The sequence below is a fragment of the Euleptes europaea genome, chromosome 2, assembly GCF_029931775.1.
Source record: "Euleptes europaea isolate rEulEur1 chromosome 2, rEulEur1.hap1, whole genome shotgun sequence".
Taxonomy (NCBI): domain Eukaryota; kingdom Metazoa; phylum Chordata; class Lepidosauria; order Squamata; family Sphaerodactylidae; genus Euleptes; species Euleptes europaea.
In genome coordinates, this window is record NC_079313.1 from 102205253 (window position 1) to 102229305 (window position 24053).

Here is a 24053-nt window from a genome sequence, read left to right on the forward strand (position 1 = left end):
AAATATTAGCTACCAATACCAAAATAATACCCTATCAAAACATTTGGAAGGCCTGAGGACCCTTTTCCCTGCTGATTGGACCGGGCTGTCACAGAGTTGCAGCGGCCGCCTGAATTACTGGAAGGGGCTTGGAACAGGATGAAAATAACCAGAAAAGTCCCAGCTCCATTTTCTGTTCTTATTGCATCTTGAGGTTTATTAGCTGCAAATCTGTGGCATTTTGTGGAAGAGTTTATGGTTACCTATAATTTTTTTTCTTGGCTTCCACGGGCAAAACCACTAATAGCCCTTAAGAGGTTAGTAAATTGAGCTGAGGCTATCTGTCACTTCCCTGCCTCCAGCCCCTGAAGAGTTATTAATAGTTCCAGTCTGTGTGTCATTGGTTCAAATCACCCTGCCAGCCCAATCTGGCAATCATGGTTTTGTTGCTGTCAATTTAGTTTTACTCCTAAATAAACACTGATCGAGGTGTTCTAAATATGGAAACACACAGAAACCATCCAGCACAATAACAAGTTCACTTGGCTTGTTGCATCTCCATGAGAAGAGGAGGATTTTTTAAGAGGCTCCTATTTTAAAGTGGAACTGGCTGTAAAACCTGAGCTGGCAATTCTGAATGTGGTTAAGTAGCTGTTTTATGGTCACGCCTCATTCCCCATTACCCTGACAGGATAACTGGGTTGCAAAAAGCTCTTTCACTGGAATAACACCTTCTTTTCCCATTAAAGTGCCCCTGAGGGTCTTCCACATGGTAATGACATTGCCACTGCGGCCGCAAATTAAGTACAGCAGCAACGGGGATTCCACAAGGCACCTTTCCCCTCAGCCACCCTGCCCTAGACCACTGTAGCTACCATTCTTCCCCCATTGATGGTTGGGGTTTGGGGGGGGGGGTAAAAGGTTGAGGTCTTTGATCTGGAGAACTGGATTTGATTCCTCGCTCTTCCACATGAGCAGCGGACACTAATCTGGTGAACTGGATTTGTTTCCACACTCCTACGCATGAAGCCAGCTGGGTGACCTTGGGCTAGACACACTCTCTCAGCCTCACCTACCTCACAGGGGTCTGTTGTGGGGAGGGGAAGAGGATTGTAAGCCGGTTTGAGTCTTCCTTAAGTGGTAGAGAAAGTCGGCGTATAAAAACCAACTCTTCTTCTTCTTTGTATGTCATTTTTGTAAATAACATATTGCTATAGTGTTATAATGCTCCAATGACAAGTCGATGACTGATTTTAAAGAACCCGCAAGCTTTCCAGTGGCATACAGGGCGATGGTGGTTGCTGCAACTGATTGGGGCAGGGGCACTGACACTGGCGTCTGCGGGAAAGATCCACATTTTCTCATCCACATGGTATCCTCTGCAACTTTGCTGCTTTCTTTCTAAAAACACTGTGGTGGCAAAGCAGGTTTAGAAAAGCTGGAAGGTCCATGTATATGCCATAGTGCTATACAGAATCGGTGGGGGGGGGGGACCCTGATTTTCACAGTATCACCCAAGCGAGACATATAGAGATCTTTTCTCTTCTCCCTGTACTGCCTTCCCTGTTTGTTTGTGCCTCCAATCTTTTCTCTCTTTTTACAAACCGAACTGTGGGTGCGTTCACTGCAAGGGCATTCCTCCTCCATTAGAAGCTTTCTTTCTCTCGCCCTCCCTTCCTCCTTCAAGGGTATCATTATGATTTTCCCAAGGACTCACACCTTGGCGGTTTCACAAGTGGCTCTTTGATTTTTTGCATTGCCTAACATTGACATTACTAACAGCAGGCTCTAAGAAAGGCCTTTTGTGTATCTGAGGTTGTTTGCATCTGGTTTAATTTTTTGCCCCTCCAGCAAGTGCATTCCCAGATCGAGTTCAGGGATTGCTCCCCTACCTAGAGCTTCAGCTCAGGAATACAATGCACGCTCTCTCTGCCAAGCAGAGACTGGGGCTTTATCCAGCTAGGCTCCCAACACTGTAAAGAATGCCAACACTCATTCAGGAAGAACTATTCCTGTATGTTCTTGCATACTTCTTGATATCCAAACAAAAATTACAACTGTCAGTTGAAGAAAGCCTTTGAAACAAAGTTCCTGGAGGAACAACTAAAAAAGAAAACAAGTGACTTACATGATGTCAATTAAATCAGTTATCAGTTGACACATTGTTTTTACTTCCATTTCTATCATGGATCCTATCAAAAGGGGACAATTCATGCAAAAGTTGTTTGGAGCACTTCATGATGGATATCCTGTGTTTCACAGCTGGCCACATCCATAGAAATTCTGTTAGGTCTGGACATTTTAATTTTAATCCTGCAATCTCCGTATCCGTGGCTTCCAACCTTTCCAGACCCGGGAGCCACTGTGAGGCAAGCACGGGGCATTAGAGGCCCATGACAAGAAGAGGTGGATCCAGTGTTATGACCTCACCCCCCAGAAAGCCAAGGACCAGAAGCACAAGCACAAATTGAAGGCTATCCCGCAGGAATCCTCTCCACTGCTGAGTAACCTCATCTCGCTGCTGCTTCTCAGAGTGTGTGCAAAGGACACACATCTACCCTGGCAGCAGGCCCTTCCAAAAGACAGAAAAAAATGCTGGTGGCTCACAACCTACTGGGTCCCAAACTCCCAGCCCATTGGTTGAAGACCACTGGCCTATATCAACAATTACAGCTCATTGTATAGGGTTGCCAGCTCCGGGTTGGGAAATACCTGGAGATTTTGGGGGTGGAGTCTGAGGAGGGTGGGGTTTGGAGAAGGAAGGGACTTCAATGCCATAGAGTCCAATTGCCAAAGCTGCCATTTTCTCCAGGGGAACTGATTTCTGTCATCTGGAGATCAGTTGTAATAGTGGGAGATCTCCAGCCGCCACCTGGAGGTTGGCAACCCTATCAATGCAGCCTTTCCTTTCAGCCTCCTCTTTTAGAATTTTCTTTTTATTTTATCTACTTTGCTGTGGCCACTGTCATTCACTCCTTACTTTCTGGGGCCAGTTATCTTTTTGTTCCCCCTCAGAGTGGTCTCTCTGGACTTCTTTTCCCTTTATTTTTGTGGACAAATGTTTCTACCACTCTTCTCCTGGGCTCTTCTGCTTCCCTGGGCTCACTGCCTTGTCAAATACCACCCCCCACCTTTACACTTCTTACCCATATTCACCCCCAACTTTCCTTCAGGCTTATTGCTCACTGCAACACCCTCTTCCTGACCACTGCAGACAGTCACTACAGGAGTATTCACCTCTCCATGAAATCCCATAGAGCAGTAGTTTTCATTCTTTTGAGAGCTGAAACCTTTTTTTTTTACCATAGTCTATAATGTAAGATTTATATTTAATTTTTACTGTACACATCCATCTTTATGCCTCCCTCTCTTTTTCCTATTACCTCCCAAAATATTTTGAATAAGCTGTTTTAGGACAGGCTGTGACCCATTTGTGGATCCCAGAGCACCAACTAAAAACCCATGCCCTAGAGAAATATATTAACAAGTTTGTTGGCTTGTCATAGCAGCCATATGCTGTTTACTCAAAAATGTTTAAATTTGGTTTTGCATTTCCCATGCCTGTAATCTGATTGAAGAGGTATATCAACAAGAATATACATTCAATTTTTAGATAGTTCTTTTCCATTTTCCATCTCCTGTTAACAGTATTTTCAGGAGGTGCATTCATGACTAAAAGATCTCCTGAATGTCCCTTATTAAAATCTTAGAATAGAATAACAGAATCATAGAGTTGGAAGGGGCCATACAGGCCATCTAGTCCAACCCCCTGCTCAATGAAAGATAAGGATCAGAATATTGATATTTGAATGCAGAACGGTGTATCACAGAAGATTTATGCCTTTAAAAATGTAGAAAAATATTTCTGGGCACAATCTAATACAGGGTCAAACAGCTAATTGCGTTTGAAATCAGTCATCTTAAACACCCTTTCATTGTCTATTTAGTATATTTTTATTCTCTCATTCCTCCAAGAGTTTAGAGCAGTGTGCCTTGTTCTCCCCATTTATCCTCACAGCAATCCTGTGAGGTAGGCTAGGTTGAGCGACACTGACTGGCCCAAGGTCACCCTGTAAGCTTCATGGCAGAGTGAGAACATGGTTCTCCCAGATCCTATTCTGTTCTAACCACTACTTTTGAGTTCAAGTGACCATTTCCTTGCTATATTTTTATGCTATATTTTATTTTATTTTAGGCATATTGAGCTCTGCTTACTATGGATAAAGACACAGGAGGGTTACTGAGGAATTACCATGCAGCTGGGGCGGGAGGGGGATGTGGGAGAGTGGGCGTTACTAAGTAATTAGATGGCTAATCCCATTTAATTCCAAAGTAAATTCATAGTTATTTCTGTCCTTTAAACTGTAATCTCATTCACGTGGTAATTACTTTGGGGTCCATTAAGTGCAATTACAAAGTAATCTACATAAACCAGTAATTACTCTAATATTCCAAGATATTTGCCAATTACAACCCACTGAACTAGAAAGGGTCACATGAAATCTGTTCCTCAGGTTAGTGCCCTGTCTACACAGTTCCCTGTGCGTTCCAATGTGTTGGCCTATTCTAAATAAACAGTACAATGATGTTATTATCACTGCACCACTTAAGCTACAGTGTGCCTTTCTCTAAGACTCTCAGGACTCCAAGGAACTTCACTGTGGAGCAACATTCAATACTCTCCCTACACAATGGATTCTCTTTCAGCATATATCACGGAGGCATGTTCTACAGTGACAGAACCATTTCCTATACCTCGATTCCTTGCAAACTGGTCCACAAACTATCTGAGATAATTTACTAGGCTAGTAATTTTAAATGCCTTCTAGGGACTGCTAATGTTATCCCAACAAGACAGTCTGATGTTTTGCAATACATCCATGTAAGCTTTTAATATATCCATGTAAGTTTTGGGTTCAGATTTCAGCTCCAGCAACAGCAACATGTCAGGGAGAAAGATTATTATATGAAGTTAATTATTCTTTGAGTGATGAATTGCTTCCTTTTGTCTGTCCTGAATCTATTACCCAACAACTTCACTGGGTGACTATGAGTTCTAGTATTTCGGAAGAGGGAGAAAAGGTGCTACTCATCCCCACCATCCCCACCCCATTCACTATTTTATAAACTTCTATCATGTTCATCCTTAGTTCCCTTTCCACTGAACTAAACAGCCCCTTTGCCTTTCCTTCTAGGGAAGGTGCTCCAACATCTTAACCATTGTGGTTGCCCTTTTCTGTACCCTTTCCATGCTACACAAGCAGGATATGGTGGATCAGGGAAATCAGTCTCTTTGAGAGAATTGGAGGCTGCCTGGCTCAGGCTTCATGAAATCTGCTAACAGGAAATATTTCAGCATCTCTTTGTATTTGTTTTTCCAGTCATTGGGGGGTGGGGAGCGGAGAGAAGTGGATAAATGAACTTGGAAAACTCATCGCCAGTGTTAGTAACCAAATTTCCACCCCTTTGGAATGTGACACACTCAGCTGAGCTTTCCCAACTTTCTTAATGATGCCTTTGCTTTCCTCTCTCCCAGGGACCTAAACTATAATGAACTGGTGGAGTTTCCAGTGGCCATTAGGACCCTCGGCCAACTTCAGGAGCTGTAAGGCATTTCTTTTACTTTCTTTGGGAAGACTTCTCAAATAGATAATGTGGCCCCAACTTTGATGTGGACAGAATTGCCATCCCAAACCCCAATGTACATTCCTCTTTCACCATTTCTGTCATAAAGTGAGCATATTCCTCTCCAGCATGGCAGTAAATGCCTCACAGAGATAATTAATGTCAAAATAGCATTCATTTACAAGAGCACAGGACAAATTGCCACAGGCTTTAAAGACAATGGCCTTTGACTCAAAAGATGAGACATACATACTACTCCCCCCACCCCCCACAAACATACCTCCCAAAGACTTTCGAAGGTACACAGAACTGAGAGGACAGATATTTTCTGCTGGGTCAATTTCCCACTGTCTCCTACCTCTATGGTTGTGTGCCTTTAGAAAAATTTCTGAATCTCTAATTATTACCTTCAGTGGAGTTTTCCCATTTTCCACCTCACTGACATCCATTCGTTTTTCCAGGATATGGGCAATTTGTGGCTTCCCAAGAGATGGTCATGCATTATGGGTAATAGGTTTCTCAACCTTTAGAGTATATTCAGATGGTCTTAATTTGGGGGAATGGAATGCACTTTCAGTTCCTACTGTTCAGGCATTTGGGGTGTTTTCAGCTACTCTGGTCCCCACTAAATAACAATAGTTGCAGGATACTAGTGTGGGCTATGATTGTTGGGTTTTCATGATGAACCCATGGGGTGCTCCTTGTACTCACTAGCATAGATTCCCTCTATAAATCCTGTTAGTGATATGAGGTTGATATATGCTGATAATTAAGCTATGTTAAATGATTTATAACTAATATCTTTGCATCTCAAAGGACTACATCTCTCTCTCTTTCTGTCACTCACAACCACATGCCATGCAAAGCAATTGTGAGGCTAAAATACACTCTCAGCTCCGTGGTGGGTGAAGTTCAAACTTTAGCAAATAAACAGACTTTCCTAATTCATTATGTTTACATGAAGGACACATCTATTTTGCAGCGCATCAACACAGCAGGGAAGCGATTAGTGACAACTTCCAAATCTTACCAGTGGCAAGCATCAAAACAGAAGTCTGTGCATTTGCCACATGTGATAGACAAAAACAGGATTCACACACAAGCCATGTAGGACATTTCATTTTGTGTGACGCTGTCCACAAACATTTCATATAAAACAACATCCCTTCCGTAGTCTAACCCTTAACCACCTTGGTGTCTTCTTCCTTGACAGGGGCTTTCATAACAACAACATCAAGGCTATTCCGGAGAAAGCATTTGCTGGGAATCCATTACTCCAAATTATGTAAGAATTGAGGTTACAAGGACTACAATGATACCTGCTCCTCAGCCCTACACCGCCCTAGTCATAAGGGATATTGTTCATAATTCCCAAGGTTATACTTTGTTCATTAGGAAGGAACACTAAGAAAAGAACTCCTGGATTAGTTGAAAATTTACACCTTGGGTTCATTTTACCTGTTTCTAAACCTGGTTCATTGGGGAAATGAAGAAAAAGGTGATGGTCAGAATATTGTGACTGTCCTTATCCATATCAGCTCAGGGTTATGATTCTCTTCAGCCACAGGAAGATATTAAGGTTTATATGAGGTACAAAGGGAACTGCTGAAGGAGCTGTCCAAATCTGTTTTTCAGGCAGTTTTCACTTTCCTTCAACATGATACTGTTAGGAGGGATGCAGTAGCAGCCTAATTACCTGATTCTGAAAGCATTTGGGAGCCAGGCAATAGGGTATGTCACACCTTCAGCTAATAATTTCTTGTCACCGTATCCTTCTCAGTAATGTTAATAAGCCATATGGCAGTCTATAAAGGCCTACAGTCTGGCTCAGCTGCTGTATTTTATCACAGAGATTTGACCTAGCATAAAAATTACTTGGGTCAGCAAGGAAAACATTTGTCTTTCACCACACACTCTTATAAGACAGTGACAAAACTACTTGTGCTCTTCCCTCCCCTGTCACACCATTCTCCTATGTGTAATGAACATACCATATGCTAGATTCCTTTTAATTCAGCTCACATGAACACATGAAGCTGCCTTATACTGAATCAGACCCTTGGTCCAACAAAGTCAGTATTGTCTACTCAGACTGGCAGTGGCTCTCCAGAGTGTCAGGCAGAGGTCTTTCACATCACCTACTTGCCCAGACCCTTTACCTGGAGATGCCGGGGATTGAACCTGGGTACTTCTGCACGCCAAGCAGATGCTCTACCACTGAGCTGTGGCCCTTCCCCAGTGATCCAGTTATGTCTCTGAAGAGGAGGGGTTGTGGCTCAGTGGTAGGGCATCTGATTGGCATGCAGAAGGTCTCAGGCTCAATCCTCAACATCTCAAGTGGAAAAGTTCGAGTAGTAGGTGATGTGAAAGACCTCTGCCTGAGATGCTGGATAGCCACTGCCAGTCTGAGTAGACAAAACTAACCTTGATGGACCTAGGGTCTGATTTAGTATAAGGCAGCTTCATGTGTGTTCTCTTAGCAACATTTCCATTGTCAGAAGATCAGGGACAGGTGAGATCTTTAAACTTCCTTCTGCATGATGGCATTGTCTTCTCCTCCACTATAGGACCTTGACCCGGGCTGGAATCCATTTGCTTCCTGGAGGAATGTGCCAGCAGTTGCCCAGTCTGCAAGTTCTGTGAGTTATATACCCATTTCCCCTACATAATGGGTTTCTTGGGAAATTCATTTACCACCTGCACACTGATTGATCATTGTTAATGTTTCTCACCTGCCAGATAGGAGCATACTGGGCAGCTATGGCACATTTTCTACCTTGCTTATTTTTCCAGACCAGGGAAATTACAGTAAAGGAATTCCTGGGATCACACTGGTGTCACTTAGGTTGATGCTGTGATCACATGTGATCATTATTCTGGTCCCTGACAGCCACTTACACCAATCTTGGGTTGAGAGTCAATCATGACCAGGTGGTTTGCTGTTGCCTTTGTATGCAGCATCTTCCATGGTGGTCTCCTTTTCAAGTACTGACCCTACTTCGCTTCCAGGATCAGGTTGTATTATGCCACCTTCCCTCCCATGATATAAATACATTATCATTACTAAATGTGCAGAAATATATTACGTGCCTGTCCTTGTGTGGTGGAGATGACTGTGCATGTCACTTTAGATAAACACCAATTAGCAAAACAGTTTTAATATTGCCTTTGTTGGCCAAGTGAGCGCAATGGAAAGGTACAGAAAGAGGCTGAGTGAACAGGGGGAACGGTTGAGTAATCTTAGAGTAATAATATTAGAAAATTGGGCACAGGAATGAATGAAAGACTGGTGCCAAGCATCAAGTGGGTGCAGAGCGGATATTACCTGTCTCTGGGGCTTCTTGCTTCCCCAGCTGCGTAGCCTGAGGTTACCCACTCCCTTCCTCAGCATCAGACACATTCCAACAGGGCCTTTTAGAAGCCTGGCTTTGTTCTAACTGGGTGATGTTTCTATGTTATTTTCTTTTCAGTGAGCTCTCACATAATCAAATTGAGGAGCTGCCCAGTTTTCACCGCTGCCAGAAGTTGGAGGAAATGTAAGTAATGGTTGGTGTGGGGGACAGGCTGAGGTGGAATCCCAAGTCAGAGCAGCCTAAGGAACATTCTTTGGGAATAAAAACACCTCTGAGGGGTGGGTGCTGGAGCACAGGCGCTTAATCAGCCGTTGGTTAGAGCTTCTATATCTCTTGGATTAATAATGTTCCGTTTTCTGGCTTGCGCTCAGTGTCGAGTGTCTGGTGTGGCAGCATGAAGCCATCCTGCACTGGACGTTCTTGGAGCATCATAAGTAGTTATTGAGGAGGTTCAGATTAAGAAGATTTGTGTGCTACTAGGGCACCTGTTTCCCCGGGGTGAGATTGCCAGCTGGTGACCTTAAACCTTCCAGGCTCCACAGCAGGAGCAGATGGTGGAGAGGCCTGGGAACTGTTAGCATAATGAAGCCTCGGCTCTTTAAAAAAAAAAACCAACAAAAGCCCTTTAGATTTGAATGGGGTACAGTCCCAGGCCCAAGGCTATTCTCCGGGTGGGTGGGATTTGGTTATTTTGTTTCTTGACCCACTCTCTCCTTGATATTTGAACCTACTCTACAAACTTTGACTGAAGTAACCTTCATGGCAGCCTTGCTTTCTTCCGCTGCCAGGGAGGACAGAGAACTCTACAAAGGAGGTTCTCTCTTTCTCTCATAGTAGCCTTTCTGTCTTTGCAGTAGCCTCCAGCACAACCAGATTCATGAAATCAGAGCAGACACCTTCCGCCAGCTCACAGCCTTGCGTTCCATGTAAGTACACTTTCCGAGGGCTACCAGAAGCTTTTAAAATTATTTATAGTGAAAGCAAGTCATGCTTTGGTGAATGGTGTCATGCAGGGTGCTCTGGGGATGATTTCAGAGCCATCCAAGTGTTAAAATAAATATGCCACACTACTCTATAGGTGTAACCAGCCATTCTTATTATGGCATTTATTTTGCCCCAGAATGAGCAGCACTGAATGGAGTATGTGGTTGCCTATACTGGGCACAGAACCAGACTAATAAAAGTACCAGATACAGATGAACTTAAAATGTGAACACACCCTATATGTGTGTAGCATACACATATCTTACTTCTAGCACACACAAGTTCTGTGATATATCAGTTCTCTTAGAATTACAGATGGGTAAAATAAACTGAGTTAGACTTCACACTGTTCCAGAGTAAAGGTTTCCTAACTTTTACTCTTCTCTGCTAGTTGCTTAACACACACTCCAACATTCTCTCTGTCCCTCAGAATTTACCCACATGAATGTAAGCTAGATGGCTCCATATACCTACCAACATTCATACAGGAGCTTTGTGTGCATGTGTCTGTGTGAACACATGAAAACATGAAGCTGCCTTATACTGAATCAGACCCTTGGTCCATCAAAGTCAGTATTGTCTACTCAGACTGGCAGCGGCCCTCCAGTGTCCCAGGCAGGGGTCTTTCACATCGCCTACTGCCTGGTCCTTTCAACTGGAGATGCTGGGGATTGAACCCGGGATCTTCTGCATGCCGAGCAGATGCCCTACCACTGAGCCACAGCCCATCCAATATGACCAGCCAATTTGTGTTTCTAAGATTCATACTTCTCAGGTTCTACTGGAATAACTTTACTAAAATCCCCAAGTAACTCTTACCATTATACCCCAGACAGACCACAGCCCTCATACTCCAGTGGTCGGCAAACCGTGGCTCCCGAGCCGCATGCGGCTCTTTGGCCCATTGAGTGCGGCTCCCCGCCTCCCCATCCCCCCATCCGTTGGCTAATGTGGCTCCTCCGCATCCCCGCGCCCAGCCAGGCAGAGCCGCCGCGCTCCAGCGCGCCCCAGGCGGTAGGAGCCAGCAGGCGAGCGGGAGGCGGCGCCCCCCTCCCCCGGCCTCCCCTCCTCTCTCTCTCTCTCTCTTTCCGGCGGGGAGGCATCAGAGGTGGCGGGGAGAGGCGGCGGCCGGCTGCCCAGGCTGCTGCTGCAAGGGGGGGGGAGAGGCAGGCTCTGCCTCGCGCTGGGTCGTCTCGAGGCTGGCGGGGCTCCGCCTGCCCAGCTGTTAGGCGGGGTGCGCCGGGCTGTTTCCCTGCCCCGCCTCCTGCTTCCCCGGCTGCCCGCGCCTCGTTCCCAGCCGGCTGTTCCACTGGGAGCCCACCCCCCTCCCTCAGCTCCCCTCGTTGTCTGCGAGGGGTGGAAGAGTCGGCGGAGTCGTTGGTTTGTCGTCCCGCATCGGCCAACTCAGGACAAAATCCTCATCCCTGGCTGAGCGTGGGTGGACGTTTGGCTGACCGGGGGGGGAGATAGTGGAGCCAGCTTCTTGGGAGGGGCCATGGCTCGGGGGTCGGCGCAGACAGGCGAGACCTTTGCCCTGCGAGACCTTTGCCCAGTGAATGGGAGGTTTTGCCTTGGATTTGCCACTCAGATGCACATTTTCCCCATCCAGATTCTCAAAACTCTGCATGGGGGGTTATTGGCCATTTATGAATGGGAGGTTTTGCCTTGGATTTGCCACTCAGATGCACAACTCAACAATAAGCCTGCCTGCAGAGTTTTGAGAATGCAGATGGGGAAAATGTACAGTGTTTGTCAGTCATTGTCATGATTTAATTTTATGGATACCTTACTTACTTTTTTCCCTCCTCAGAGGCCATGTCTACCCACTGGCTTTCTTGTCGGTAGACCTGGACTCCGAGGAGGGGAAAAAGTCCCCCTTCAGAGGCCAGGTCTACCAATTGGCTTCTATGGGCCTCCGGAGGCCAGGTCTACTGCCAAAAAAGCCAATGGGTAGACCTGGCCTCCCAATGGGACTCAGCCGGAGGCCAGGTCTACCAATAGGCTTTTATGGTGGTAGACCAGGCCTCCAGATGAGGACTCGGGGAGGGGGAAATGGCAGGGACTTACAATTTAATTTTTATCAATAAATAAGATCACTATTAAGTATGATATCAAGTTTTATTCAGTGTACCTATAGTTTAATTAAGACTTAAAACTTTAATTAAAGTTTATTAAGTTAATAAACAGTGTACCTACCTATATAGTAGAAAAGGGCAAGAGTCCAGTAGCACCTTAAAGACTAACAAAAATATTTTCTGGTAGGCTATGAGCTTTCGTGAGCCACCTGAAGGTATCTGAAGAAGTGAGTTGTGGCTCACGAAAGCTCATACCCTACCAGAAAATATTTTTGTTAGGCTTTAAGGTGCTACTGGACTCTTGCCCTTTTCTACTACTGCAGACAGACTAACACGGCTACCCACTGTGAATTACCTACCTATATAGTTTAAGTTTAAGAAATTTGGCTCTCAAAAGAAATCTCAATTGTTGTACTGTTGATATTTGGCTCTTTTGACTAATGAGTTTGCCGACCCCTGTACTATACAAATGTTGCATAATTCATTGTTTACATATGAAAAATGGAGCGCATACCAAGTTAGGGATAGAAGCTGGGCTGATGGAGGGTTTCTGATAACAACTAGCATCACATGCTTGGAGACACCAGTCTGTTCAAGAGCTCTCACAGCCACTACATGGATCATCTGGGAGGAATTAAAACAACAACAACTCTTCTGTGAAACTGAAGTTACTCAGAAATGCAATGGAGATGAAGGTCATCCCCACAATTGGATGGAGACTTTGGGAGCTTAAACTGCTGGATGGGTGAAATGACGGCCTGAAAACAGATTTATGGGACAGTTGTGCTGGGTATACTGCAATAGAGCATTCTATACCTTTGCTACTTGCAGACTCCTCAGTTTATTCCTTCATCATTGTATATCCTTTTTGCCTTGCAGAGACCTGAGTTGGAATTTCATTCGGACCATCCACCCAGAGGCCTTTGTAACCCTCCCCTCCCTCATTAAACTGTAAGTTGCACCGGTGGCATTTACTTGTCATGTGTGGAGCTAAGCAAAACTACCTTAATCTGGACTGCCCAAAGAGAAAGAGAAGGAAGAACAGGGAAAGTGCTAGATAGGACATTCCCAGGGGCCTTGGGGCCAAACTATATGTGACAGCGTTGTCACGTCCATTATGGGGACTCCACTGCCATTTTTAAGTGATTTAAAAATTCTGCAAGGGCTCCCAGCAGAGCGGGATGATCCATTCTTGTTCCCCCCTGTACCTTTTCAAATGCAGCTGCACCTCTGCAGCTGTTTTGATACTTGAAAAGGTGCTGGGGGGTTGCTGTAACTCTGCCTAGGATCACACTTTCCCTCTGTTCCTAATTAATCTCACCACTACTGCTAGCAGTCATTTAGCTTCGAAGTGGTCAGAGTTCCTAAAGGCTTATAGCATGCTGGACTGGCACAGAGTATTAAAGACCTGTTCTCTGGTCCAGGGTGTTATAAACTGTTAAGGGCCCAGGAAGAGTCTCCTTTTCCATGCCACCCTCCCATTGCTGATTCTCAACATTCCATGACTCTTGTGGGCAATGAGCATGCTCAGGGCTTATCAGGCTATAGTGGAGAGTCCCCTGAATACGCAGAAACCCCTACCTCATTTCATTGCCCTGTTGAGAGACAAAAGGCCATCAAGGTCATTGTTAAGAGTTGCAAAAAAAAAAAAAAAAAATTCCTAGAGGAACAAACCCAGCTGAAAGCTTTTGAGCAGCTCATCTCTCTGGTCCAGGGGCACCTTTCATGGGTGTATTCTTGTGCCTCCTCTGCCTTCCACTCCAACAGGGATTTGACCGACAATCAGCTGGTGACACTGCCATTGTCTGGTTTGAGTGCACTAACTCACCTGAAACTGAGAGGCAACCCTGCGCTGTCTGAGTCCTTCCCTAACGAAAACTTTCCCAAGATGAGGTGAGCGTTGTTTCTTCCTTTCTGCGGTGACTGGTTCCTAGCATGACAAGGCATGCATGCTCTCCCTCTCCTTCTGACTGGACTTTATTTATTTGCTTTGATCCACCTTCCGCTCCCCATGTTTACCAGACGTTTCCATGTAATTTGTTAGCCCAGAGGTTTGAGCGAGCGTGACTTCCTGCTAACACTCCGAACCCATCCCTGGGACGCTGCTTTGAGCAATCGATGAGCCACTGAATGTCTCATTGCTGGCATCATCCAGACTCACACACAGGCAGGGGCCTTGGAAGCAAGGGGCTCACGCCTGGGGCTCACCAGAGCGGAAAACCTTTGCAAAAGCCAACCTCTGCTAACGACATCCAGCCTTCCTACAGTAAATGCTATTTGTGTGGCCGTGTCTTGTCTGCTGCAGATTAATGAGCAGCCTGAAGGGGTTAGAGTAAGTGGCTAACAATGTGCCGTGAGGCTTAGACCACTAATTGCAGAAGTGCCAGTAAGACATTGTCGAAGGCTTTCACGGTCAGAGTTCATTGGTTCTTGTAGGTTATCCAGGCTGTGTGACCGTGGTCTTGGTATTTTCTTTCCTGATGTTTCGCCAGCAGCTGTGGCAGGCCTCTTCAGAAGAGTAACACTGAAGGACAGTGTCTCAGTGTTACTCCTCTGAAGATGCCGGCCACAGCTGCTGTCGAAACGTCAGGAAAGAAAATACCAAGACCACTGTCACACAGCCTGGATAACCTACAAGAACCAATGCCAGTAAGACGTTTGCGGGGAGTCCTGAATACTGCCACCTATTTCAGAACCTGCGCACTGAAATCATCCTGCACATTGATCGTATCATGTATCGTGTTCAGATCTGATCACTGTCAGCAGTGCTGGATTCTAGAGCATCAAGTATTTTTCATCATAAACTGCTAACACACGGGAGTGGTTGCAGCCTGATCGATCTGTGTATTCACAGGAAGATAAAAGAAACGGAAAGCAGGACATGGGAGGTACCGTACAAGGAATTCAGAAATATTGGGACAGGTCCCAGAATCCGTCAGAAGGTGGCACTGATAGTCACTGATCTTTCGGCCCCCACCCCCCAGCAGTCCGTTCGTACCCTAGAAAAGTTTATTTCTTGGGTGACAGGAGCCACATGGAGTAGCCATGCAGGTTGGGAGCAGCAAAGTCACACCCTCCTGTTTATAATGTGAGCAGAGCTCCACTGACAGAAGAGGAAGAAGTGAGCGATTTCACCCTCCCCAGGTCCAGATGGATCCCATAATTCTGAGAATAAATTTTTTGGGGTCAGAAAGGACTGCTGGAGGGAAGGAAAAGCAGGGAAGAGCAGGGTTCCTTGCATGGACCTTGCTCTGGATCCAGCCCATCAGGAGACTACCTAAAAAAAGAAACTTGTGTTTTGTTTTATAGCAGTATAACTATGGCCTCCCCTGAAACATTTGGGAACTTGCTTGGGGTGTGAAGAATTCTCTTCTACTCATAAAATGTAAGGTTCCCAGGATTTCTTGGGAAAGAGAATAACTGTTAAGCCAGTTTATATATATGCCCACAATGTTGGAAGAGACAATTTCCTGGACATCACAGCCTTAACGGCTTCTGAATTGTTCTTCTGCTTCTTAAATAGATCCACATGGTCCTCAGAGCATTGTTGTGAAAATTCCTTAGTTCCCGCAGTTCCAGCTTCTCGCTGTCACCATGTGGCATTCGGTCTCATGTATGAGTGGGCGGGACATTAGCTTTGTGCTGTAATTGTGCATATGTGCTGTAAGTACAGAAAAGGTAGTAGCTTTCCGTTGCCATCGTGCACAGGCTATTGAACTAAACCATAGAACTATGGGTTTTAGTTCCTGCCCCAACGAACAGGAGGGCGGCCTCCTGATTCCTAGATTAGCTGTGTAAAAGAAGGGATTGTTTGTCGTTATAGTTTCTCTCACCTCTGCATGGCAAGCAGCACCTACCAGAATTCCTTCTTCTATCCAGCTGTTAAAAGTATTGCAGGTCTGTCCTCCCTGTGCATAGGATACCTTTGCAGCAACATGAGTTTTTAACATCCATGTATCCCAGGTCCAAGAGCAGCAGGTAACCAGAAGCCTTGTATTCTTCCCTCCAGAGTCCTGGAGGTGCCCTACGCTTACCAGTGCTGTGCCTATGGAGCATGTGGCAACTTCTTCAAAGTTTCCAGTCAGTGGGACTCGGAGGATGTGAGTCCTGAGGATGAGGACGGCCACAAGAGGAGCTCAGGACTGCTGCCAAGCCATGCCGATAATCATTGTGAGTAATAATGATTTGTAGGTTAGAGTAGCCTCTCCCTTGCTGTTCTGACTTTCTGGAGATAAGGGTGAAGTTAAAGCAGTTAAAAAAAAGGATTCAAGAATGACACCTTAGGAAGTGAAGCAGATCCTGGTGCCCCATGCTTCGGGGGGAAATACGATCACCCTAGCATGCACTTCTATAGTTGTTATCCTAATATTCCTGGGGTCATTTGCACTTTTAACAGGGACTTTTTCAATGCTAAGACACACAAGGGAAGACAAGAGGTAGAGCAGCAATCAGAGTGGACCAGCTTTAGGCTCACATAGGTGAAGGATCTGTTTAATTCGCCAAATCGTTATGCAGCAGTGGGATTTCTGTGCGACTGCGAGTCACATGCAAAAGGAATTGGGGGAAGTACATGGATTCCCAAACCACAGCTTGGATTGTTTGTTTGCTGCATGACATAATTGCATAAACACATGGCCCACACACGCTGACAAGACTGAAGCTGAAATGAGAAATACATTTGACACCGTCTACCATGAAGAGAACAGATTTTGCTATCTCCTGATCCAGCTGGGGCAGCCTCCTGCCCTAGGTTATAGTGGCCTTGTCTTGTATGTGAAGCATTTGCAACAGCTCTGGGGGAGTGGGGAGAACATAGATATTCTTCTCTCATCTTGTGAAGCAATATTCTGGCCTACAGAGAGACAGACAACCACTCCAGTCTGGAATTACCCTCTTGGTTAACTCCAAGTTAAATCTTGAGAAATATTTTACAGCCCACACAGATCATAGAATAGAGATACTCTGCTCCAGAGGTTACTTCCCATCTCCCACCATCTTTACTTGCAGAAAGCATCCTTAAAACCCCTTGACAATTTTCCACATCCTGTCATAGGCACCATCTTCCCCTCTTCTGGCAGATATGTGGAACTGTCAGGCCTGCTTTCCTCTGCTCTCAGCAGCCTGTCAGACTGAGAATGTTTTGATTCCGAGGCCTCTCAAGGACGAACTGCTAACCGTTGAATTCCTGTTCCAGCGCTATCTCCCATGGGATCGGCTCCGCGTTGGGAGGGGGGTTACCGTGACCCGTTGTGACTCACACTTTCCAATATAGGCCTTGCTCTGTGCTACCCGTTCCCAGTTGTGCCAATTTACCTGTTAGCTCTGTAAACCTGTAGGTTTTCCAATAAATCAACTCTCTTTTGGACTTCTCGTCTGTGGATGTTGTTTGTGGGATTACCACGGGGACACAGGAACCCTGCTAAATCAACTTTGAGGGTTGCTATAATGCAGATAGTCAAGAGGGGGCAGTTTTTCCCTTCTCTACAACACAGTGAGGAGATTGGGTACCTACCATCTGGCATGCTCTTGCCAGAGAATAAGTATGCTGGTTCACTCTCCTCTTCCTGGAAAAGCTTTGCCCCAGCAACTGTCACAGGTGGAGAACAGAGTGTTTTAACAGGAAATAGGCCTTGCATACTGTCTATGTTTCCATGCTCTTGGACATCACCCTGCATCCAGCCACAGCGGAGTAGGTTTTTTGCTTTAAAGTTTCAATGGAAGCTCTGTGTGGTTCCCTTTGTGCCATGAAGATGTTTTGATGGTAGGATATTTGTGGGGAGAAGAAAATGCGCTTCTTCTGAGACTGCCCAAGTCGTGTTCTTGACACCTCCAGTAAAACAAACAGCAGAGACTCAGCTGTCTAGACTTCTGGGCGACAGGTCCCTCTCTCAGATGCTAGCACACTCCTAGCCTAACTGGATGGAGCTAGGCTCCATGCAGGGAGAAGGCATCAGTCACGCAGCACAGCTCATTCACCCTTTTTAGATCAAGTACCCCCTCCCCGACATTCCTTAAGAAAATATTCATAATAAACGGGGTGCTGTAAGACTCCCGTTTAAGGCAGAAGGCAAACTTTATTGAAGTGAAACATAGTTAATTATAGAGCTGCTGTATTTTTTTTCTGACCTGTGTTTTTTTTGGATCTGTGTTTTTAACAGTTGCACGGCAGGCGTAAAAACTACAAGTCAGGTTTTTTACTCATTAGTATACCTCCAGGATGGGAAAAGCTGCACCTATTGAATTTCTGCATTTGTTTAAAGGCACAACCCTTCTATCGCTGAAAAAGTATCCTCACTTACCTTGATTTAGTGGCTTCAGTTAGCTAATGGCTCAGCAGTGCCTATTAGAACTCCTGGTAAACCTTCTAATGCACACTTCCCAGCAATGGTGCGTTGATAGTATAGATCTGCTCAGTTCCCATACCCAATGGCCTGGAGGAGAAAAAAATGAGCTACAACTCAAGGGAAAAAGAATGTGATTCTTAAAACCAACAGAGCAAACACTGTGTATTTACCAAGGAACAAAAAGAGATTGCTCCCTGTGTAGGCCTATGTTGACTAGAGGAGTAATTAAGCCGAGCCATTTGTAGGGAGCCTGAAAGTATTTTCCATACTCCCTGTAATGAGACATACTCCCTGTAATGAGACATGCAGCTTCCATTGAGCTTGCTGCAGTGTCAGCCTCAGGGGTAAGTAATTACTTTATGTCATAAACAACTGGAAGGAAGAAACAGAAGATACCCATTTATTCCCTTTGATTCCTCAAACTCACAGATCTGGATTATAGACAACAGCTGAATGTTCATTGATGAGTAGAGTGCAGCTACTTCCTAAGATTCTGAAGTCTTGAGACTTCATCAGAATTACAATATTGGTTTTAGGGCCTTTTTTAAAATATAAATTTGCAATATGATACCTTAATATTTCTTGGCAAGGAGGCCACGCCAATCTTCTTTCTAAGATTTGCTGCTTCAGTCAAAATAGCCACAAACTTCAGAATTTATCACTACCATGGCATTCTTCCTAGCATGATCTAATGGTCAGAGTGTCTGACTAGGATCTGGTAGAGCCAGGTTCGAATCCCACCTCTGCCATGGAAGCTTGCTGGGTGACCTTGGGCTAGTCACACACTTTCTGCTTAACCTACCTCTTAGGTTTGTTGCGAGGATAAAAATAAGAAAAAAATGTTGCATAAGCCACTTTGAGTCCCCGCTGGGGAGAAAAGGAGGATATCAATGAAGTCAACAAAACAAAACCTCAGCAGCCATGGCTTTAATTTTTAAAAAATCTAGTTTTCTGGTTTATATTACAAAATATGAGTATTGCCATGCCTGTAATCATGCTTTCTACCTTAATGTCTAGATGACCTGGACATGGAGGATTTCCAGTTGGAAATGGAAGATTCAAAGCTACGTCCAAACATCCAGTGCACACCCAGCCCTGGTAAGAAGCCTTCTCAAAGACAGATAAACTTACTATGCAAGCACAGAATTCAGAACAGTGAAGAAAGCAGCATCCTGAGAATTCAGTGTTGTTTTTTAAAAGCAAGCTTCCATCTCCTATTGCTGCAAAAAAAAGAGCGGGGAGCATGCAGCATTTGTTGAAGACTCAAGGAGCAGGAGGGTACAGTACTTTCAGTATACAGTGCTCTGTTTAACTGAGCATCCTGCCCTTTCCTGTAACTAGAAGAAGCAGAATAAAATACAGAAAAGAAGCTATTGCGTTTTGCTCATGCAGCCTCCAAGATAGAGTTGCAGCAACTAGTTTTAGTTGTTGGGTTAAAAGTGCATAACAGCTGCATCACTGCTTTTGCTGTGTACCTCCCTACTTCCGGCCATTTAACCCCAATGTATCTTGACCTCTGTTTTCTTATCTAACTGGCTTCCCTTGTTCCAGCGTGGTGTAGTGGTTAAGAACTGTTGTTTGGAGTGGTGGACTCTGATCTGGAGAACCGGGTTTGATTCCTCACTCCTCCACATGAGCGGTGGAGGCTATTCTGGTGAACTGGATTTGTTTCCCCACTCCTATAGATGAAGCCAATTGCGTGACCTTGGGCTAGTCACTCTCTCAGCCCCACAAACCTCACAGGGTCTCTGTTGGGGGGAAGGGATGGTGATTGTAAGCTGGTTTGATTCTTCCTTAAGAGGCAGAGAAAGTCGGCATATAAAAACCAACTCTTCTTCTTTCTTCCCCTTCTTATCAGCAATAAAGGCAATCAGGGTTCAATGGCCAATTGTCATTCACTTGTCTATCTGAGGGTTTGGCAATATATTGTTAGTTGCTTAGCTACAGCTCCTCCTTTGATCCGACTCCTTTCTTCCCTCTTTTCAGGTCCCTTCAAGCCATGTGACCACCTGTTTGAGAGCTGGGTAATCCGCCTGGGCGTCTGGCTGATCATGCTGGTCTCCCTCCTGTGCAACGGGCTGGTCATGGTGGTGGTCTTTGCCTCCCCTGGTTATCTGTCTCCCATCAAATTTGTCATTGGCAGCATCGCCGGAACCAACATGCTGACGGGCATGTATTGCGCCATCCTGGCTTTTGTGGACACCATCACCTTTGGCCATTTTGCCAGATATGGAGCCAGGTGGGAGACAGGTGCAGGGTGCCAGGTCACTGGGTTCTTGTCAGTGTTTGCTTCGGAGGCTTCCATCCTGCTCTTAACACTGGCTGCTATTCAGTGCAGCCTGTCAGTATCATGCATGAAGACATATGGGAAAGTGCCTTCTTCTGGCACTGTCAAGGCTGGCGCCCTGTGTTGCCTGGCCCTCTCCTCTGTGGCGGCAGCTCTCCCCCTCTTTTCTGTGGGAGAGTATGGGGCATCCCCTCTTTGCCTACCTTACGCCCTCCCTGACGGAAAGCCTTCCATGCTGGGCTTCATGGTGGCCCTGGTGCTGGTCAACACCCTCTGCTTCCTCATAATCACTGGCACCTACATCTGTCTCTATTGCAACCTGCTGAAAGGGGAATTTGACTCAGTCTGGGACTGTGCTATGATTAAGCATGTAGCCTGGCTCATTTTTATCAATTGCCTTCTCTATTGTCCGGTGGCCTTCCTCACCTTCTCTTCCATGCTCAGCCTCTTCCTCATCACCCCTGAAGTCATCAAGTCTGTCCTGCTGGTGGTGCTACCTCTTCCAGCCTGCTTGAATCCCCTGCTCTACCTGCTCTTTAACCCCCACTTCAGAGATGACCTGAGGCTACTAAGACAGAAGACCCAGGCCCAGGAGAACTGTGCCCAATCCTATGTGTCCGAGGACACAGAGAAGAGCTCATATGACTCTACCCAGGCCCTCGTTCCTTTCTCTGACATGGATCATATATTTGAGGCACCAGACATCTTCAGAGTGCCATCTAGATGCCCACCTGTCCTGGATGCCTACAGCTTCCCCTCAGTGACTCTCATCCCGTGCCAACAAAAGGCAAGTACCAGAAGGCATGACAGTGACTTTTCCACTCATCTCTCTTGCCTTGCTGACGAGTTACTAATTGAGACAGAAAGCAAAGACCCAGCAAGGGACAGCCTTCGGATCACCTTGTTTCCCACATCACCAGCACCAGCCTTTACCTCTCACTTATAAAAGTGGTCTTCCAGTTCCCTCAATGGAACAAGAGGTATTTTTTGGGGAAAGTGGTCCAGTAGATCACTTCTGGAAAAAGCCAAGGTGCTGCCAATGACATGTAACCTAGCTTGCTGAAGCACCATTTATCAAGAGCCAAGCACTACTAGAACTACTCAATGTGGGTGGAAGAACTTCCTCTTCTATCAAATGCAGTGTTCCATTAAGGAAGGGAGAACTAGGAAACAGAGGAGTCCAATTCCTCTGAACTAGGAAGACAGCCTATTACAATGCAGCATTTTTGAAGGGAAAAGGCAGAAGGAAAAGGGTTATTTGCATCTTATACTCTCTGAAACTGGGATTAGTGTTTACCACCTATACTCAGAAAGGACAATCATCCTGACAGTCCAAGTTCAGCTTAGTGCAGACTTAAAATGCAAAATTCATGTAACCCTTATGATTCATATGATCATGTCCAAAATAAATTATGGCCAAGCTTCCATCCCACATTGAGGCAAAGAAAACCATCATACAGAGTGCTTTTCCACAACCTGTATATGTTATCTGTATATACATGATACCATATATGCAATATCCAGCATGTGTGTGTTTTGTATATTATGTGTATATTTATATATAGAGAGAGATATATAGCCACTTTCCCTCTTACTGATCCTGTGTTGAAATTCTGCTTTCCTTTTTGTATATTGATCTGTAAAGCATTCACAATGGAAAACCATGTAGAAAATTTAAAATAACAATTTTAAAACCAGTCAGTTTTCAGGCTGTTCTGTGGATTTGTTTGGAAAACTGTGGGCTGATTCACACACACAGTATTTGATGATGCCTGTAAGAATAGACCACCATAGACAGAGGGGACTTTCATACCATCTCAGTCATAGTCCGTTCACACATTTAGTAGCAATCATGTAAACAGTCAGAGGATAAACATGTACATTGTGCAAACTAGCTCTGCAAAATGTGCTGGAAGACACAATGATGATCAGCTTCTCAAAAAGTGAGGTTTGGGGAACTCAGAAGAGACAGACAGAAACTACTTTAGACACAGTGAAAGGCTGTATTTTAATAAGAAAGGAGTCTGCCTTGACAGCAATAGAGAGAAAGTAGCTGTCAAGGTATTACACCAGTCCTTTGGGGGAATTTGAGAAGAAAATTCTTATCTCAAAGACTTAGAGTTCAGGACTTTATATCCAAGCCATCAAAGATGAATGACCAAACTCACTTGAATTTCAGAGTGCTTTAAGGCAGGCCTCCACACATTATCAATTGCCTGCAACTCAAGATAACCCAAGAAACCAAAAAAGTGAATCACCATTTCTTTAAAAAGAACTAATACAGATGGCTGACCCACAAGGTTTGGAATGTTAATTAAGCCCATCAGATATCCTTCAAGTTTTGAAAGTCTTACTACAGTAGCATAGCCAAAGAAAAGCCGCATGTGCATGCATTCAGACACCCCTGCATATTTCACATTGCACCTCTCATTCTACATTTATTCAAGCCAACATCTACAACAGGAAAATTCACAATCTACAGGTGGAACAAATTATAAATTGAAAACCCTATTGGGTTGCCTTGAAAACCCTATGAGGTTGCCATAAGTCAACTGTGACTTGCGGACAAAAAAAAAATCTAAATAAATACTGGAGGAGACATACAAAGTATAAAAAACTCTAAGACGCAAGAGTAAAGAAACAGAAGTAATAAAGGCTGAGAGCAGCACCTCTTATATTCCTGGAAAATCATACTAGAAAAACATGTCCTGAACTGCCAGTGGAAGGAAACCAAAGTAGGAGCCATACCTGCCTTGATATACACATAACCTTGCTAGCTACAGTAAGAGGCTATACTCCCATTGCAAAATGGTGTTCTGTGGTAATGACAATGGAGATAACATGTTTAACAAGTACGCTCCCACTCATAGGCAGCTGAACATATCAAATTAAGAACAAGTCTATTTCCACCTTCCTAGTGCACTCTTAAATTAAGGTTTAAATCAACCACTTATATCTGCATAACAAAACTAAGCAAATATTAGTCATGCTATTGTCTGACTGTTGTAGATAAAAGTGTCAGACTAGAATCTGGAAACCCAGGTCTGAATCCCCTTTCTGCCATGGAAACCTGCTGGCTCACCTCAGGCCAGTCACATACTCTCAGCCTATGTCACAGGGTTGTTGCTGTGAAGATAAAATGGAGGAGAGGAGGAGGATATGTCACCTTGGGTCCTTACCGGGAGAAAGGCAAAGTAAAAAAATGAAGTATGTGTGTTTACATGAGATGATATCTCTCTCGCACACATATACATGAAATCGGATTCCAAAATTTATGGTTGTTCCAGCTAGGATTTTGTAGTATTGTAAAGGTATTTTTAATATTAGAAGTCTGACATCTGGTATTCTACATAATAGGCAACATGTATCACAGTCTTATTTGTGAAACTTTCCAAGGGAACTCTCA

The 24053-nt window shown here is 44.9% G+C and overlaps 1 protein-coding gene across 4 annotated transcripts in view; it reads left to right on the plus strand.

Moving 5' to 3' along the window:
* The window catches only part of LGR6 (leucine rich repeat containing G protein-coupled receptor 6), a 154462-nt gene extending 132869 nt beyond the window's left edge, over positions 1-21593 (plus strand). For 3 of the 4 annotated variants that reach the window (XM_056844187.1, XM_056844190.1, XM_056844188.1), the window contains 10 exons: positions 5516-5584; positions 6818-6889; positions 8172-8243; positions 9075-9140; positions 9812-9883; positions 12896-12967; positions 13784-13909; positions 16026-16186; positions 19378-19458; positions 20347-21593. In XM_056844187.1, coding sequence (XP_056700165.1) covers positions 5516-5584; positions 6818-6889; positions 8172-8243; positions 9075-9140; positions 9812-9883; positions 12896-12967; positions 13784-13909; positions 16026-16186; positions 19378-19458; positions 20347-21593 — 2038 coding nt within the window. The remainder of the gene's footprint in view (positions 1-5515; positions 5585-6817; positions 6890-8171; positions 8244-9074; positions 9141-9811; positions 9884-12895; positions 12968-13783; positions 13910-16025; positions 16187-19377; positions 19459-20346) is intronic. The other variant, XM_056844189.1, reaches the window with a different exon arrangement.
* Positions 21594-24053: the final 2460 nt, after the last annotated feature.